Source organism: Stegostoma tigrinum, chromosome 1, assembly GCF_030684315.1.
Source record: "Stegostoma tigrinum isolate sSteTig4 chromosome 1, sSteTig4.hap1, whole genome shotgun sequence".
NCBI classification, from domain to species: domain Eukaryota; kingdom Metazoa; phylum Chordata; class Chondrichthyes; order Orectolobiformes; family Stegostomatidae; genus Stegostoma; species Stegostoma tigrinum.
This window is the reverse complement of record NC_081354.1, coordinates 114,710,385-114,726,363: the sequence shown is the minus strand read 5'-3', so window position 1 is coordinate 114,726,363 and position 15,979 is coordinate 114,710,385. Positions and strand designations below refer to the sequence as shown.

At 39.9% G+C, this 15,979-nt stretch overlaps 1 protein-coding gene across 4 annotated transcripts in view; it reads left to right on the top strand.

Moving 5' to 3' along the window:
* The window catches only part of mtus1b (microtubule associated tumor suppressor 1b), a 168,713-nt gene that overhangs the window by 142,563 nt on the left and 10,171 nt on the right, over positions 1 to 15,979 (top strand). For all 4 annotated transcript variants that reach the window (XM_048531381.2, XM_048531374.2, XM_048531357.2 and 1 more), the window contains exons 9-12: positions 4,693 to 4,907; positions 9,903 to 10,008; positions 10,190 to 10,263; positions 12,785 to 12,880. In XM_048531381.2, the coding sequence (XP_048387338.2) occupies positions 4,693 to 4,907; positions 9,903 to 10,008; positions 10,190 to 10,263; positions 12,785 to 12,880 (491 nt within the window). The remainder of the gene's footprint in view (positions 1 to 4,692; positions 4,908 to 9,902; positions 10,009 to 10,189; positions 10,264 to 12,784; positions 12,881 to 15,979) is intronic.

Genomic DNA, 15,979 nt, shown 5'->3' with positions numbered 1-15,979 from the left:
CACTTGATATAATTGCAACTGATCTCCTCTCGGCCTCTACTTCATTTCCTTGCCTATTCCTCATAAACCTTCAATCCGTCACTGACTAAATTTGAAAGCTTAGATTTTTAATGACCCAGTATCCTCCATGCTCTGGGGCAGTGAATTCCACAGATTCACAACCCTTTTGAGAGTTGTTTCTCCTCATCCAATTTACCTTATCCTAAAAGCTATGACCTCTTATTCTAGACAACCCCACATGAGGGAAGCATCCTCTATATTTACTATGTCAATCCCCTTTCATATCTTCTATGCCTCAATTAGATGTCCTCTCATTCTCTTAAACTCTAGCAAGTTTAGGCCTAAACTGCTTTTCTCTTCTCGTAAGACAGATCCCATATCTTTAGAATAAATCAGGTGAACCTCCTCTGAATTGCCTTCAATATAACTGAATCCCTTCTCAAGGGGACCAAACTTGTATGCAGTACTCCAGGGATGGTCTCACTAGTGCCTAGATTTGTAGCTTGGGTTGTGGGTGTTGAGCTTAGTTGGCTCACCAAGTTGGTTTCTTGTTCTGCAGACATTTCGTTGCCTTGCTTCGTAATGTGCTCAGTACAGCCTCCAATGAAGCATCGGTGCGTTTTCCTGCCTGGTTTTTAAACTCTGGGGTCTATTGAGATGGATTGCCTCGCTTCTGGTTTTCCTTCGTCGTGGAATTTATGTGGGGTGGAGTTCAATGTGTTTATTAATAACAAAATGAAAAAAAATATAGAAAACAAAAAGACATGACCAATGCTCACTCGTCTCAATCCACATGGAAAAGGAGAACCACCACTTTGACTGGGACAGACTAGGCAGAGACAAGCACGACAATTCTTGGAAGCATGGCACTCCACGAAGCATGCTATTAATAAACACATTGAACTTGACCCCATATATACTCCACTACGCAGGAAAACCGAAAGTGAGGCAATCCATCTCAACGGACCCCAGAGTTTAAAGGCCAGGCAGGAAAAGAGATGCTTCATTGGAGCTGCACTGGATGTTACCAAGCATGGTAATGAAAGGTCTGCGGAATAAGAAACCAGCTCGGCCAGCCAACAACCTCAACTACTACTATCTATTTTATGCTCTTTTGAGAATTTGGGAGAATGTCATCTGCAAACTTACTAATCAAAGTGTTATAGTTGACAGTGAGGAATGTTTTCAAAGATTACAAAGGGATCTTGATTGGTTGGGTCACTGTTAGGCAGGAGCTAGGGAGTATTAATTGGGATGAGCCATTGTTGGGCAAATCCATATTTGACATGTGCGAATTGTTCAGGACTGGCATCTTCCAGTAAGGAGGGAGGACAAGAATGGCAAACTAAGAGACTGTTGGATAATGAGGGAAGTTCTGAATTTAGTCAGAAGACTAAGACATGTGTAAGGATTAGGAATCTAAAATTAGATGGGCTGTGAGAAATACAAGGAAAGCAGGGAATTAGGACAGCAAGAAGGGTTTATGTAGTGACCTTGGCAAAGTTGGGTTAGAGTGGCAATGCATTCAAAATATTGAAAACGAGGGTAACTAGGGAGAAGGTAGGACTACTCAAGGATAAAGGAGGGAATTTCTGCTTGGAGGCAGAGAATGTGGGCAAGATCCTAAATAAGCACTGTGCATCAGTAATCACCCAGAAGAAAGATATGGAGGATAGCAAAATTGGTGTGGTGCGTACTAATATGTTAGGGCATTTTGAGATTTAAAAAAGTGGTGTTGAGTCTCAAGCGTTAAGTTGGATAAATCCCCAGGACCTGATGGTATTGGCCTCTCGTTTCAGAGAGAGACAAGACAGGAGATTTCTGAAGCCCTGACTGAGATCTTTGTATCCTCATTAGCCACTGGAGAGTTCCTGGAGGACTGCCAACTAGCCAGTAATGTTGTTAGTCTGAAGGAGGGAAATAGGGTCAAGCCAGGAAACTAAAGCCAAGTGAGTATCACATCTGTGTTGGGTAGCTATTAGAGAGGGCTCTTGGGATTCATGCACATTTGGAAAAGCATGGCCTAATTAGGGACAGTCAGCATGGCTTAGTGCAGGACAGGTCATGTCTTACTAACTTGATTTGAATTTTTTGAGGAGGTGACAAAGGTGATCAGAGGGTAGCGCAGTGGATGTTGTTGGTATGGATTTGAGTAAGTTTTTTTTCCTGAAGAAGGGTCCTAACCCAAAACATCAGCTTCCTTGCTTTCCTCCAGCTCTGCACTGTTATCTCAGACTCCAGCCTCGGCAGTTCTTACTATTTCCCATGATGTCATGGTATAGCTTTATAAGACCTTGGTTAGGCCCCTTTTAGAGTATTGTGTTCAGTTCTGGTCACCACATTACATGATGGATGTGGTGGCTCTGGAGAGGGTGCTGAAGAGGTTCACCAGGATTCGGTCTGGATTAGAGGGTACAAGCTATGAGAGGCCAGTCCATTTCTCTGGAGCAACAGAGACGAAAGGTAGATTTGATCAAAATCTATAAAAATTGAGCTGCATAGACGAGGTTATTGGTCAGATTCTGAAGTCACTGGGGGTGTGCATTAAGGTTAGAGGGGAAAGGTCAAAGACATGGGGGCAAATTTTTTTTTGGTGGTAGGATTGTGAAACACTGCTAGGAAAGATGGAGACGAATATGATAGGGGTGTTTTATGGGGCATTTAGATAAACACGTGAATATGAAAGGAATACTAGGCTGAAGAGCCTGTTCCTTTGCTGGGCAGTTCTGTGTTGAGTGGCAGATGGAGTTTCATTTGGATACATGTGAGGTATTGCATTTTGATAAAACAAGTAAGGGTACATTATACAAATAATGGTAGAGCCCTAGCTAGTGTTGTGGAATGGAGAGACCTCCAGGTTCAGATACATAGTTCTTTGAAAGCTTTGTCACAGGTAGGCCAGATGATTAGGGCATATTTAGCACACTTGTCTTCATCGCTCACCATTTGAGTACAGGAATTGGGATGGCACATTGAGGTTGTACAGGACATTGAGACTACTTTTTGGAGTACTGCGTACAGTTTCAGTTGCCCTGCTTCATAGAAAGGATGTTATTAAATTGGAGAGGATGTTGCTGGGCCAAGAGGGTTTGCATTATAAGCTTGGACTTTCACTGAAGCGCAGGAGATTGAGGGGTGACCTGAAAGTGGTTTATAAAGTCACGAGAGGCATAGTTAACGTGAATAGCCAATGTCTTTTGCCTACATCCGGGAAGTTCAAAATTAGGGTGCATTTTTTTTAGGTGAGAGGAGAAAGATTTAGGATGTGGGTCAATCTTTTCGCACAAGGTAGTTTGTATTTGGAATAAACTGTTCAGGGAAGTAGTAGACGCAGGTACAGTTAAAACACTTAAGGGTCTAGAGGCTTTTGGGCCTAACACAGGCAAATGGGGATCATTTATTTTAGGAAATTTGGTCATTGTGGACACGTTGGACAGAAGAGTCTGCTTCTGTACTGTATGACTCAATGACACTATTTGCTTTTCTTGTCACCTGCTATACCTGGATACGGATAAATACTGTTATCAAGACTTCTGTATCTAAAAACATAAATAAAAGTGGGAGTATGCTATTTGGCCACCTTGCCAAAGTTGGTTGATATTCCTGAACATTTACCTTCCATTGCTATCACCATATTGCTCCATTTCCTTTGTATCAAAAGCCCAGGTACTTTTTCTAAATTGTGCTTGTACAAGTTTTCAAAATTCGTGAAATGCAATTTCTGCCTCAGTGTTGTAATTTCATGTACACGAGATGAAAGAGGTCCAGCGATTATTGGATATACTGGGAAATCAAACTACCTCTGCAGTCACTGAATTTTGAAGTTCTTTTTTGGGTTAACCTGATGATGTGTTTGAATTGCTTCTTAATTGAATTAGTGTTGTGGAAGTAACTTTCAACAGCCAGTATTTAACTTTTCACTTACCAGCAATCTTTTATCTTTAGAATAATTCCATTTCACTGGACATGTGCATTCTTCCCATTGAACAGTGTACATCAGGCTTAGTAATGCCATTTTGCTCATTTTGGCATTACCTGTGCATGTGCAATGCTTCGATGGGTGTAACTTGCCACTAAATCTTGAGTAATGAATTTTCAGCACTGAAACAAATATTTGTAACTTTAATTTTTGCATGTTGAAGTTTTTAGATTTGTATCCTGTGTATTGACCCCCTTAAATGTGAGAGCATTGGAGCACTTGGAGTTCTGTGCACTTTCAAAGCAATGGACTCTGGATTGTCTGTATTGGAAATACAGAGCTAGTTAGCGTGATGGAGGTTTCTGCATAATATAAACATCTGTGATGATGTCATTTGGGTTCATGCCAACAGTATTCAGTGGAGCCAAGCACTGCAGTGTTTGAGGGTGGCCTTCCAGACAGCTCTAACAATCGCGTTCATTCTAATTATAAAGTCCAGTTATGGAGAAGATTTTTTTTTGTCAACAAATATGTTTCAAATTCTTTTCAACTCAGCTGATAGTGCACTATTTGTTTGAAGATGTTCAGGTTGTGAAAATGTCAAGATGGTTTGACTACACTCCATTTAATTCACAAATCTCTTTTCTATGGCTGAGCCAAAGTTAGTTGAAACGCTCATTACTAATTCAACATAAATGGACCAAAGTAGTTTTGTGATGCCTGTCTAACAATTGAAATTGGATATCATGTTGTTCTGTCACTTATGCTTTCAGAGACTAGGAATGTGACTTGTGTTCAGTTGGAGAAGGATCGGGAGGAATTGCAAAACAGATACGAAGGAGTAATTCAAAAACTGTCTGAAGAACACCAGAGTGAACTTAAAGAATTAGAAAAAAGACTTGAGGAGCTCTTCACTGCAGAGAAGGAACATCTACAGCAAAACTTTGAAAATGATGTCAAAAAGCTGCAAGCACAACTTCAGAAGGAGGTCTGAATACTTTTTTTGGTTTTATTTCCTCGTGCCTCCCTCTGAAGTATAAGCAAAGTTTCGCATCTACAGTGCCAGCATACAGTTGTAAAAGCTACGCAGTGAAAATTGATGGTAGCAGCTTCTGTTGTCCACGTGTACAGTTAAACACAGCAGCTGTGAAGTTGTGATCACAGATTCCCAATTTTAAAAAAAATACAATCATGGAAATTGTTCACTTAATTTGGAATCTAACTTATTTGCACTGCCTCACTGCACATGCCTTTTGAAGATGATGGCTTAAATGTGTTAACCTTTTTATAATAGTGTACTATAACCCAATATTGAACAGCTGCTCTTACTGTAACAAATTTTATTTGTGGCTCATCAGACTTTGCCAGGATTAAAAAATCCCATAGTGTTAATTTGTTCTTGATATTTCTTCTTCTGTAATCCTATTTGTATGTCCAAATCTTAATTTCATTTCTGAATTGGTGAAAAGGGACATCTGATCAGTACATTATACTTTCAGGGTTGTAACCTGTGAAATTGAGATTTACTGCTTGGTCTCCCTTGGTGACAGGGCTGTTGGACAACAGGGACTCCCGATACTTGATGCAGTGAGATTAACATGGGAAATTATCTCAGATTTTCAAATCTTTCTTATGAGGCCAGTAATGAGTGCTGTCACATCACCACTGGGTGGAATGTCAGGTTTGTTATATTGGCGTGGCTTCATTATTTTAAACAACAGGCATGTGGTTTTCTGTTTGTGCATATTTTGTGTGTACTAAATTCCTGCTGGATTTTTATTTTTCTTCAAACTGTTAAAAGTTGCTGTCTAGTAAACCAGGTGAAACTGATAAAGCATTACAACCATATGCTCTGATGATCAGAATGTACATTGAATAATACTTCATTTTAGTATGGAGTGGAATCAGCAAATTAATGCAAACTGTCCTTCATGTCAAGAGATGAATAGTGTTGACTGGAATTTTATCTGGGTCACCGCAAGCTCGTTTCTTTTTTGATTTGTGATATATTTGCATCATTCACTTTTTAAGTAACCAGTAACAAATTTGCTGACATTAATGCTGACAATAATGCTGACATTAGCCAAGATTTCCAGATGTAAATTATACATGGTCTCAATGTGTGAATTTGTTTGTTTGACATGCCAGCATCAATAACCCCTGTCCACTAGTGTTGTTGAGATGCTGAATAATAGCATATGCAGTTGAGAGTTTTATTAGCTAGTCAAGATGTTCTTAGTCGCTTGTATCATCAGATTGTCACTGTACAGAAAAGGTAGCATCAAGACAACAAACTTTTTCAAGCTAAATATTTACTTCATGAATAAACTGCTTGGAGTTTTCGGATTCTTCCTAATCTGAGGCTTGCTGTGCTGAACAGCCCATTGAGAAGGTTCACTTCTTGAAACTGCCACAGAGTAGCAGCTGTGTGGGGCAAAGGTAGGGTCTGACATTTCTTTGCTATTCCACATGTAAGTTTTTTTTTCCCATGTTCTAGTAGATAGTAACAGGAAGTTAGATAAAACCAGTTTGTCTCAAAAGATCATGGCACGTCTGGCTTAGTTATCAACATTCAGGGCTTCCATTGTTTGCTGATGCCCCTGTCCCATATAATGGTGCTAAAATCCATGGGTTCCCAGAACAGTTTTGTGTTTTGGAATACATGAAACTCCATATGAAATTTGTTTGAATCTGTTAGTTGTCTTGGGGCTACCTTTTTGTAGCCCTGACAACTGATGACAGATCATAGAAACACAAATGTAGATATTAAGAGCAGAAGTAAGCCATTTGGATCTTTTTGAGCCTGCTTCACTCGTCCAGATGATCATGGCTGCTCCATTTATCAGTGCCATATACCTGCTTTCAGTCTTCGTACTCCTTGAAGCCTTGTTGATCTCTCAAAATTGCAGTCTCTTCCATGACCATACTCTAATCCAGCCTGCACACCCTTCTGTGGTAGCGAATTTTATAGGTTGACAACTGTTTAGATATGTTTCCTGATCGCAGTTCTAAAATGGCCCGCCTCTGTGTATCTTGAGATCGAGATGCCTCGTTCTAGATTTTGCCTACCAAAACAAAACAATCTTGACATGCAATCTATCTAACCCTGTCAGAATGTTATACAACTCAGACCTTCTCATTCTCCTGAGCTCGAGTGAATACACGTCTAACCAACCACTCTCTCCTCTTTGAGACACCTATAGTGAATTAGACAATAGACAATAGATGCTGGAGTAGGCCATTCGGCTCTTCGAGCCAGCACCACCATTCATTATGATCATGGCTGATCATCCACAATCAGTATCCTATTCCTGCCTTATCCCCATAACCCTTGATTCCACTATCTTTAAGAGCTCTGTCTATCTCTTCCTTGAAAGTATCAGGAGAGTTGGCCTCCACTGCCTTCTGGGGCAGAGCATTCCATATATCCACCACTCTCTCTGGGTGAAGAAGTTTTTCCTCAAGTCTGTTCTAAATGGCCTACCCCTTATTTTTAAACTGTGTCCTCTGGACCTGGACTCACCCATCAGCGAAAACATGCTTCCTGCCTCCACAGTGTCCAATCCCTTAATAATCTTATACGCCTCAATCAGATCCCCTCTCATCCTTCTAAACTCAAGAGTATACAAGCCCAGTCGCTCCAACCTTTCAACATATGATAGTCCTGCCATTCCGGGAATTGACCTTGTGAACCTATGCTACACTCCCTCAATAGCAAGAATGTCCTTCCCCAAATTGGGAGACCAAAACTGGACACAATACTCCAGGTGCAGTCTCGCCAGGGCCCTGTACAGCTGCAGAAAGACCTCTTTGCTCCTATACTCCATTCCTCTTGTGATGAAGGCCAGCATGCTATTAGCTTTCTTCACTACCTGCTGTACCTGCATGCTTGCTTTCATTGACTGATGTACAAGAACACCTAGATCTGTGCTTCCCCTTTACCTAACTTGACTCCATTGAGATAGTAATCTGCCTTCATGTTCTTGCCACCAAAGTGGATAACCACACATTTATCCACATTAAACTGCATCCGTCCACTCACCTAGCCTGTCCAAGTCACAATTATGGCTTAGTGAATCTGCCACCTCCAAAGACCCATTTGTTCTTACTTTTTCTGGTTTGTGGACCCCCTATCAATCAATACCAGTGTATTGCACCCTGACTCCTGGCAATCCAGTGTGCTTCAATTTGTGCACTGGTCTGTCTTTGGTGGGATGTTATCAAAAGCCTTCATGAAATCTAAATACACGATGCCCACAAGTTCTGTCTCTTATCTGTTCTTCTAATTAATCCTCAATTGTTTTAAAAAAACTTCAGAAGAAGGGTTAAACATAATTTGTTTATAACCCTATGCCTTTTTGTCTGATCCCGTTAATGTTTTCCAAATGTTCAGTTATCATGTCTTTATTTTAGTCTCCGGCATTTTTCCTAATAATTGATGTTAGCCTAACTGGTCTGCAAGTCTCCTGTTTGGTTTTTGTTTGTTTTTTGCTCACTTTTTAAAATAGTCACCCTCCCAGCTGTACCAACTGGAGAACTTTGGAAGATGACCACAAAGGACAGGGCCAGAATTGAGCCTTTCAGTCCTTCTTGCATTTTCTCTACCTTTCAATGAGGAGATGATGACTGATCTGCTAATCCTTGACTCCATTTCCTTCTACTTTCCCATAACTCTTGCTTCCCTGACAGATTTTTCAATCAGCGTTGAATATATTTAATGACATAGCTTCAACACTCCTCTGCAAGAAAGAATCCCATGCATTTACTACCCTCCAAGACATTCCTCTTCATCTTCCATGTCTAACCACCCACACATCCAGTATTTTTGGGCAACTTCCTTTTACCCTGCAGAATATAGATCATTGGGCCTAGGAGATTCATCTGTCTTCAAATCCCTTTTTATTTCTGCAGCAGTTTTTTCATCCATGCTCATTTTCTTCAGTTCCCTGATTATTGCCAGAAACTTGTTCTGTTTCGTAAAGATAGGCCAACATTGGTTCAATTCTTCTACTATTTCTTGCCCCAGTTCTGACTCAGGGTCTACATTTTGTCTTTGTTAACATTTTTCTTTTCACACTTAAGTCTTTGTAGTCAGCTTTTGTTCCCTGTAAGTTTATTATCAGATGGCTTCTCGTCTCTCTTAATTGATCCTCTGTCCCCTTTTGTGAATTCTGAGCTGTCCCTTTTCAGTCAGGCCTGCTGCTTTCTCTGGCACTTTTATGTCTCCTGCTTTGGGTCTAATGCTATCCCAATTTCTTAAACCATTGTTGAGCCACCTTTTTCCTGTTTTGGCACCATGTAGGATTAAATAATTGTTATTTACGCATATATTCCTTGAATCATTAGCCATTGTCTGTCCAATGCCAGCCTTTTTACCTGGCATTACCAACAGGCACCTCATTCTTCCCTTATTTAGATTTGGGCCCTAGTTTTGTATTAAATTCTTTTGTTACTTTTCATGGTTGTTCTTCCCCAATGGACCCTGCACACACAGATTGTTAATTAATCCTTTGTCCATGCACAGGACTGAATGCAGTAAAGCCGGCTCGCTAGTTAGCTGCTCGACATAACTGGTCTTAAAGATCACATATATACACTTAAGGAAGTTCTCCTCCTTTATTGTTATTGCTAGATAGATTGTCTAATCTGTGTGTAGAATAGATGTACTCCAGCCACAGACACGCTGAGGCTTACTTAACTGAATGACTAACAACACTAAACATGAGAGAATGTCTTAACACAAAACTTGATATTTATGACATTGGCTTGACTACTTTCCTGTTCAGATAAGTGTCAAGAATGAAATAATTGCTATTGTAGCCAAAATGTATGTTTTTTAAAAAAATAGGATCAATACAAAATGAGTCTCGTCAACAATGTTGTGATCAAATGGGTTAAATGACCACCACCTGATGTCATGTCATGTTATCTGTAAATATCCAAGCAAATGAAGCCAAACATGGTTTACTCTTTTTGTATTTAGGTTGAAAATTTAACCTGTAATCATGACGCCCGTAAACTGGAGCTTATTGCAACTCACTCAAAAAACCTGGAGTGTCTTCATGAAGAATATCAAGAGTCTCTAACAGGTAACCAGCGCTGGTATCTTAGTAAAATGACATGACATGGTATCTTAGTAAACTAAAATTGCAAATTAGGTTTATTCCTTTCACAACAGATGACAAACATGCCATTCAAACATATGGATGATACATTGCACAATTTCAAGTAATTATCACAACAACTTGGACTTATTTTTGTTCATTTCAGAGCTTACCAGATCACATGAACTGGAACAGAAGACCCTTGAAGAGACCTTTAAAGAAAGACAATCACTGTTGCAGGTTAGTCTACCTTGCTACTAAGAAAATGCTTCATTAGGATTAATTCCACATTGTGACCACAGCAGCTATTGACATGTATATTTCTCTGCAAAATCTGCAGTGAATGGTTAGACAGTCATTTTGGTGTTGGTTCAGGGACAAATGTTTGTACTTAAGTGCTTCAAATACAACTTTTTAAATGTCTGCTGCGCCAATCCTGGCAGATTTCAATGATATAACACTCCATCTGCAGGATAAGGCCTTCAGCATTGGGGCACTGTTTCAGTATTGCATTCAAGTAGCAGATTGGATTCAAATCAGGATTGGACTGAAGGCCGTTAACACTCCTGCCTCGCATTTATCTGTTATGATACCGAATGTTATCTGTGGAAATAACCTTGAGCAAGAATTTACTGGAAATTGAAGTGCATATAACTTAGTGCAATTGCAAAGAATTGCATGTTTTTATTCCCTTTTCACATATTGTCTATAATTGTTCAAAAGTACAATTAACCATTGAAGGAAACCTGATCTCCCTTGGCACCACTTTGAATGGTTGTAGCTACAAGTATCAAATTTGAGGTATTTAACTTTTTGTTTTATATCCCAGTTGCACTATTCCCTACTTAATTTCATAAACATTTGAAGTACCAGAGTACAGAATAATGTAGTTATCTAATGAGAAGAGTTGAGCATTTAACGTATTTGGTTGCGAACCAAAATAATTTGTGATCTGGCTTCATAATATGGCTTTGAATGTGACTAGCTTGTTATCAAATAGCTGACCCATTTTGAGGAAATGCAGCCCATTATTCATACTGAGTCTGACCTGTGCAATAGAGTTGGGACTAGGTCCCTTTAATTCCATTAGCTGGGAAAGTAGTATTTATTGTTTGGTGTTACTGTCTGTCCCAAGATCATAATTATGGCGGGGGCTAAACTTGCCACATAATGTAGCGTCCTAAAATGGTACAGAATTGCAGAAGGCCGCTTGGCCTAACTTAACCGTTACCCAATTGGTTCTTTTCTTCCTTTCATGCATTGCAGATTTTTGCCTTTTATATAAATGTTTTTATCTAATTCCTTTTTTCAAAGAGTTATTGAATCTGCTTCCACTAGCCTCTCTGGCAATACTTTCCTGACCTTAACTGGTCCAGAAAATAACTCCCAATTTCATCACCTGGGTTCCTTTCCAGTTATCTTAAATCTGTATCATCTTGTGGACAGTTGTTTCTACCACTGGAAGATTTCCACTGCATTTACTCTACTGAAACAAGGAATTATTCTGATGTTTGCTGACAATTTGCCTCTGCTTCCAAAGAGGTACCACATCACACCCCACCCTGTCAAAATAAACATGCTGACCCCTACGATTATATTGTTCTCTACACTTAGCCCCATTCCTGGCACCATTTTCATGAATCTATTCAGTTTAAGGCTGTGATAAGCATTGAGTTGTGCTGTCCAGAATTAAACACTACTCCATTAGGCGGCACGGTGGTTCAGTGGTTAGCACTGCAGCCTTAGTGCCAGGGACCTGGGTTCGATTCCAGTCTCGGGTAACTCTGTGTGGAGTTTGCACATTCTCCCCGTGTCTGCGTGGGTTTCCTCTGGGTGCTCCAGTTTCCTCCCGCAGTCCAAAGATGTGCAGGTTAGGTGGATTGACCATGCTAAATTAGCCGTAGTGTTCAGGGGTGTGTGGGTTATAGGGGAATGGGTCTAGGTGGAATGCTCCAAGGGGCGGTGCGGACTTGTTGGGCCGAAGGGCCTCTTTTCCACACTAGGGAATCTGATCTTGGATCTGAGATAACCTGGTGTAAAGATGGATGAACACAGCAGGCCAAGCAGCATCAGAGGAGCAGAAAAGCTGACGTTTCTGGTCTGGACCCTTCTGAATAAGGGTGTTCATCCATCTCTACACCATGTTATCTCAGATTCTCCAGCATTGGCAGTTCCTACTGTCACTCCATCTTGGATCTAGTGTCTTGTAAATGCTAAGCGAAATCTTCCTGCTTTGGGAATTTATCTTTCCATTTTTCAAGTCAAAGGCCGTGGGTTTTTTTAATTCCCTCCTAAACTTTTCCTTCAATTTTGAAAGATTTGAACATTTCAGAATTGTGGCAATTCTAAACAAAGCAACAGGTAAGGATGTATGTTGAATCATCAAATTTTACAGTACGGAAGAAGGCCATTAGACCTTGTGTCTGTACCGGCTCTCAAAAGTGCTACCCAGTTAGTCCACTTTCAAATGTATAGCCATCTTTGTTCGTGAAACTTACATGGAATCCACCTCCACCACTTTCCTAGGCAGTGCATTCCAAATCCTGACAACTGAATAAAGAGGTTTCTCTGCCTCCTCACTCCTAGCTCTTGCTGACAACCCCTCATTGCTGGTATCATTCTGGTAAATCTCCTTTGCACACTCAGTGCTTTAACGTCTGCCCTTAAGTAAGGTATCCAGAACTCTTAATGTGGTCTGACCAATGATCTGTAGAGGTGTAGCCTCACTTCCTTCCTAATCTAATCAAAGTCTTGTTTTTAGGGCCAAATTACAAAACTGAATGAGGAAAATGATTCTCTAAAGAAGGAAATTAAAAATAAGGAGGAAATCACGAAAGTGCAAGCACAGAAAGAGAAAGTAAGTTCTGTTATAGTCCAAAAGAGTACTTGCTGTTTAAGGAGTGCTCTTTAGTTTGTGCTGTAATTAAGTTGGATTTGTATTATTTATGTTGGAGTTCTTGGAATACCTTTTGACTGATTCTGATCTCTAATTTCTGTGCAATTACTTTCCTTCTTTGCAGTGTGTGGTATATCCGTGGTCAATGACTTGATTGTGTCATTGTATAATGGTCTGTCCCAAGGCATTTGTGTCTTCTATCAAAATTGTGGCTCTGTCGGATATCAATATTAGGGCAGGTGATCAAAATCTAGTCAGACATAGTTTGTAAGAAGTGTCTTGGAATGAAGCAAAGTTCATAGATTTGTGAAGGAATGAGTGCTCAGGGCCTAACTAGCTGAATGCACAACCACATATAGTGAAGCATTACATTGGTACAGTTAAAAACTTTTTATGAACTAAAGCTAGATTGGTTTTTTTTCAGTGATCATTCCTGTAATGAATTTAATAATTTAAAATATTTGACACTTGAGACAATGAAGTATTAAAAACAGCCAAATACTGATTAAAATTTGCTTACTGTTGCACTGGTTCTCAACTTTTTGCATCTTGTGTGCCACTGGCCATTGTCATAATTCTGGCCCCACCAGGAGTAAAAATAGCACTGCTTATTTAATTTTTGTTTATATGTATTTCAGTATTAATTGCTAACAGAAATTGCTGCTATTCATGAAAAATGCCCAGTGTTTTGAGAAATACTTTTCTATTGATATTTGAAATTTTGCAAATATTGAATTTGCAAGTCTGAATAGGCTAACATTGCATTAAAATATAAATCTTTGGCGTTATGCTTGTCATATAACTTTAATGTGTACAACACACTAGTTTGTATTCTGCTCCTGGAATTTGAGAATGGGAGGTTAAAAAGGAGCAGGGGTAGGCTATTCTGCCTCATTGAACTTGCTGTGTTATTCAGTAAAAACGTCATGGCTGATCTGCAGCCTGAGCTACTTTATCCTGCCTGCTGCCACTACCATAGGTTTGCTTGTCAATCAAAAATTTGTTGTAACTTGAATGTATTCAGTGATCAGCCTCCCCTCCTGCCTGCAGAAGGAAACTCTAAGCATCAAATCCCTCCAATATTTCTCAGCATTCCCAGTACAAATAGGAGACCCTTTTGGTTTTTAAACTGCCTCCTAGTTTCAGATTCCTTTATGGTGGAACATCTGCTGTGCCAACTTCCCTGACTCGTTTCAGTAAGATCACCCTTAATCTTCACTTCAGCAAACAGAGGCTTAACTTGATTTTAAGAGATTAAGACAAATGTTTCATCTCTTAAGACAAACATCTCATCCCAGCAGTCAGCCTGGTAAACATTTATTGACTGCCCCCAATACATCTAAATACCTCCAAACTGTATACGATAGTCTGGTTGTGGTCCTGTCAATGTCCTTTACAGCTGTAGTTATACTCTCTCTCTTTTATAATAAAAGCTAATGTTCCATTTACTCTTCTTAATTGCTCTGCTAGGATGCGAACTTTGAGACTTGAGTACGGCGACAGCTAGATTCCTGTCAACTGCAGCATCCTGCAGTTTGTCTACTTAAAAGGATTTGCTTTTCCTGTTTTTTTTCTTTCCTGGCTAAGTGGGCAATCTTGCATTTCTTCACATTAATACTCGATCTGCCAAGTTATTGTTATTAATTCAGTCTACTTATTTCTGTGTAGATATTGTTGTCCCCTTCCATCTTTCCTGTCCTTGGTCAGTAGCAAATTTGGCTACAATAGAATTTCCTTTATAACAAGAACACTATATAGGGTTGGGTGAGCCACCTGGCCTGTTGAAATTACTCTCTCTGTTAAAACTCTTTTCCTTGCTCCTCATATCCCTTTATTCCTTTCAGTCACCAAAAATCTATCTATCCCAGCCTAAATAACCTTAGCAATGCAGAGTCCACAATGAGGTGGAGTGGAGAATTTGAAATATTAACCATTTAAGTGAACAACTCTTTTTGTCCATGACTCAGTCCTAAATGCTGATCCCCTTTACCCTGAGGTGCTGACCCCGTGTTTTAAATTCCATGACCAGTGGAAGCAATCTGTGTCAACCCAGTCAAGTCCCTGCGGGACTTTGTATGTTTCACTGAGATTTGTCATTTGTAAATCCCAGAGAATTTACATCTGATTTCCTGTCTTTTGTCCCAGGGACTGATGTGTAGTGGACCAAACTTCGATGTAGATTTAAGTGTGCATCTTAAGACCCATTTATCTCTTTTTACTTTGCCAGTTTTCTACACTCTATATGCTGTTCTCTATCCCAGAAACTTATTGACTCATGCCCAAGGTGGCTTGATAGATTTCTAGATACTAATGACATCAGGGGATATTAGGTAAACACAGTAAAATCATGTTGAGGTAGTCTTATCAACCATGATCTATAAAATGGCAGAGCAGCTCTGTTTGTTTCGCCTAACATGTAAGTTCATTCTATTGTATCATAATCTTTGTGGCACTTAATTAAATAGCTTAGTAGAAGTGGTGAGTCTTGTGGAATTGAATTTTATTTTTGCTTTCTTTGGGGTTCTGATTTAGCTCTGAGAGATCAAAGGATCTTGCATGACCAGTGAGGAGGTAGGGATGAGAGGGGTGATGTTTTCACCACCCCCAGCCTATGAATAATTGCTATCAAGCTTCAATTCCACATCCATATCTTTGACAAGGAATGTTCCGACTGTGCTTTCATCTGTCTCCACAATTCACTCCACTCCTCATCTGGATGCTCCTTTTTGGCCTGCTGTTACTTTGCTGAGGACTGGTATAACATCAGCCCATCTCAATTTCTCAATCCCCTTGCTGTCTTCTTAACCCGTTTACCTTTGAATTTGCTAAACTTGTTTTGCTTGAGTCTAAGATTAACGTCAACATCCAAGTTGCTCCCAATGGTGATGCCATTGTCTGGTGCACTGGCTTATACTACACAGTAAAATTTCCAACTATTTGTACTAACTCCCCTGTGCTATGCCTCCTCCACCAAGTGTTGATCAAATCTCCAACTCGATCACTGACCTCATCTCCCTGGAGATTTTCTCTCCACGATTGACCAAAAATCAGCTTTTCAAC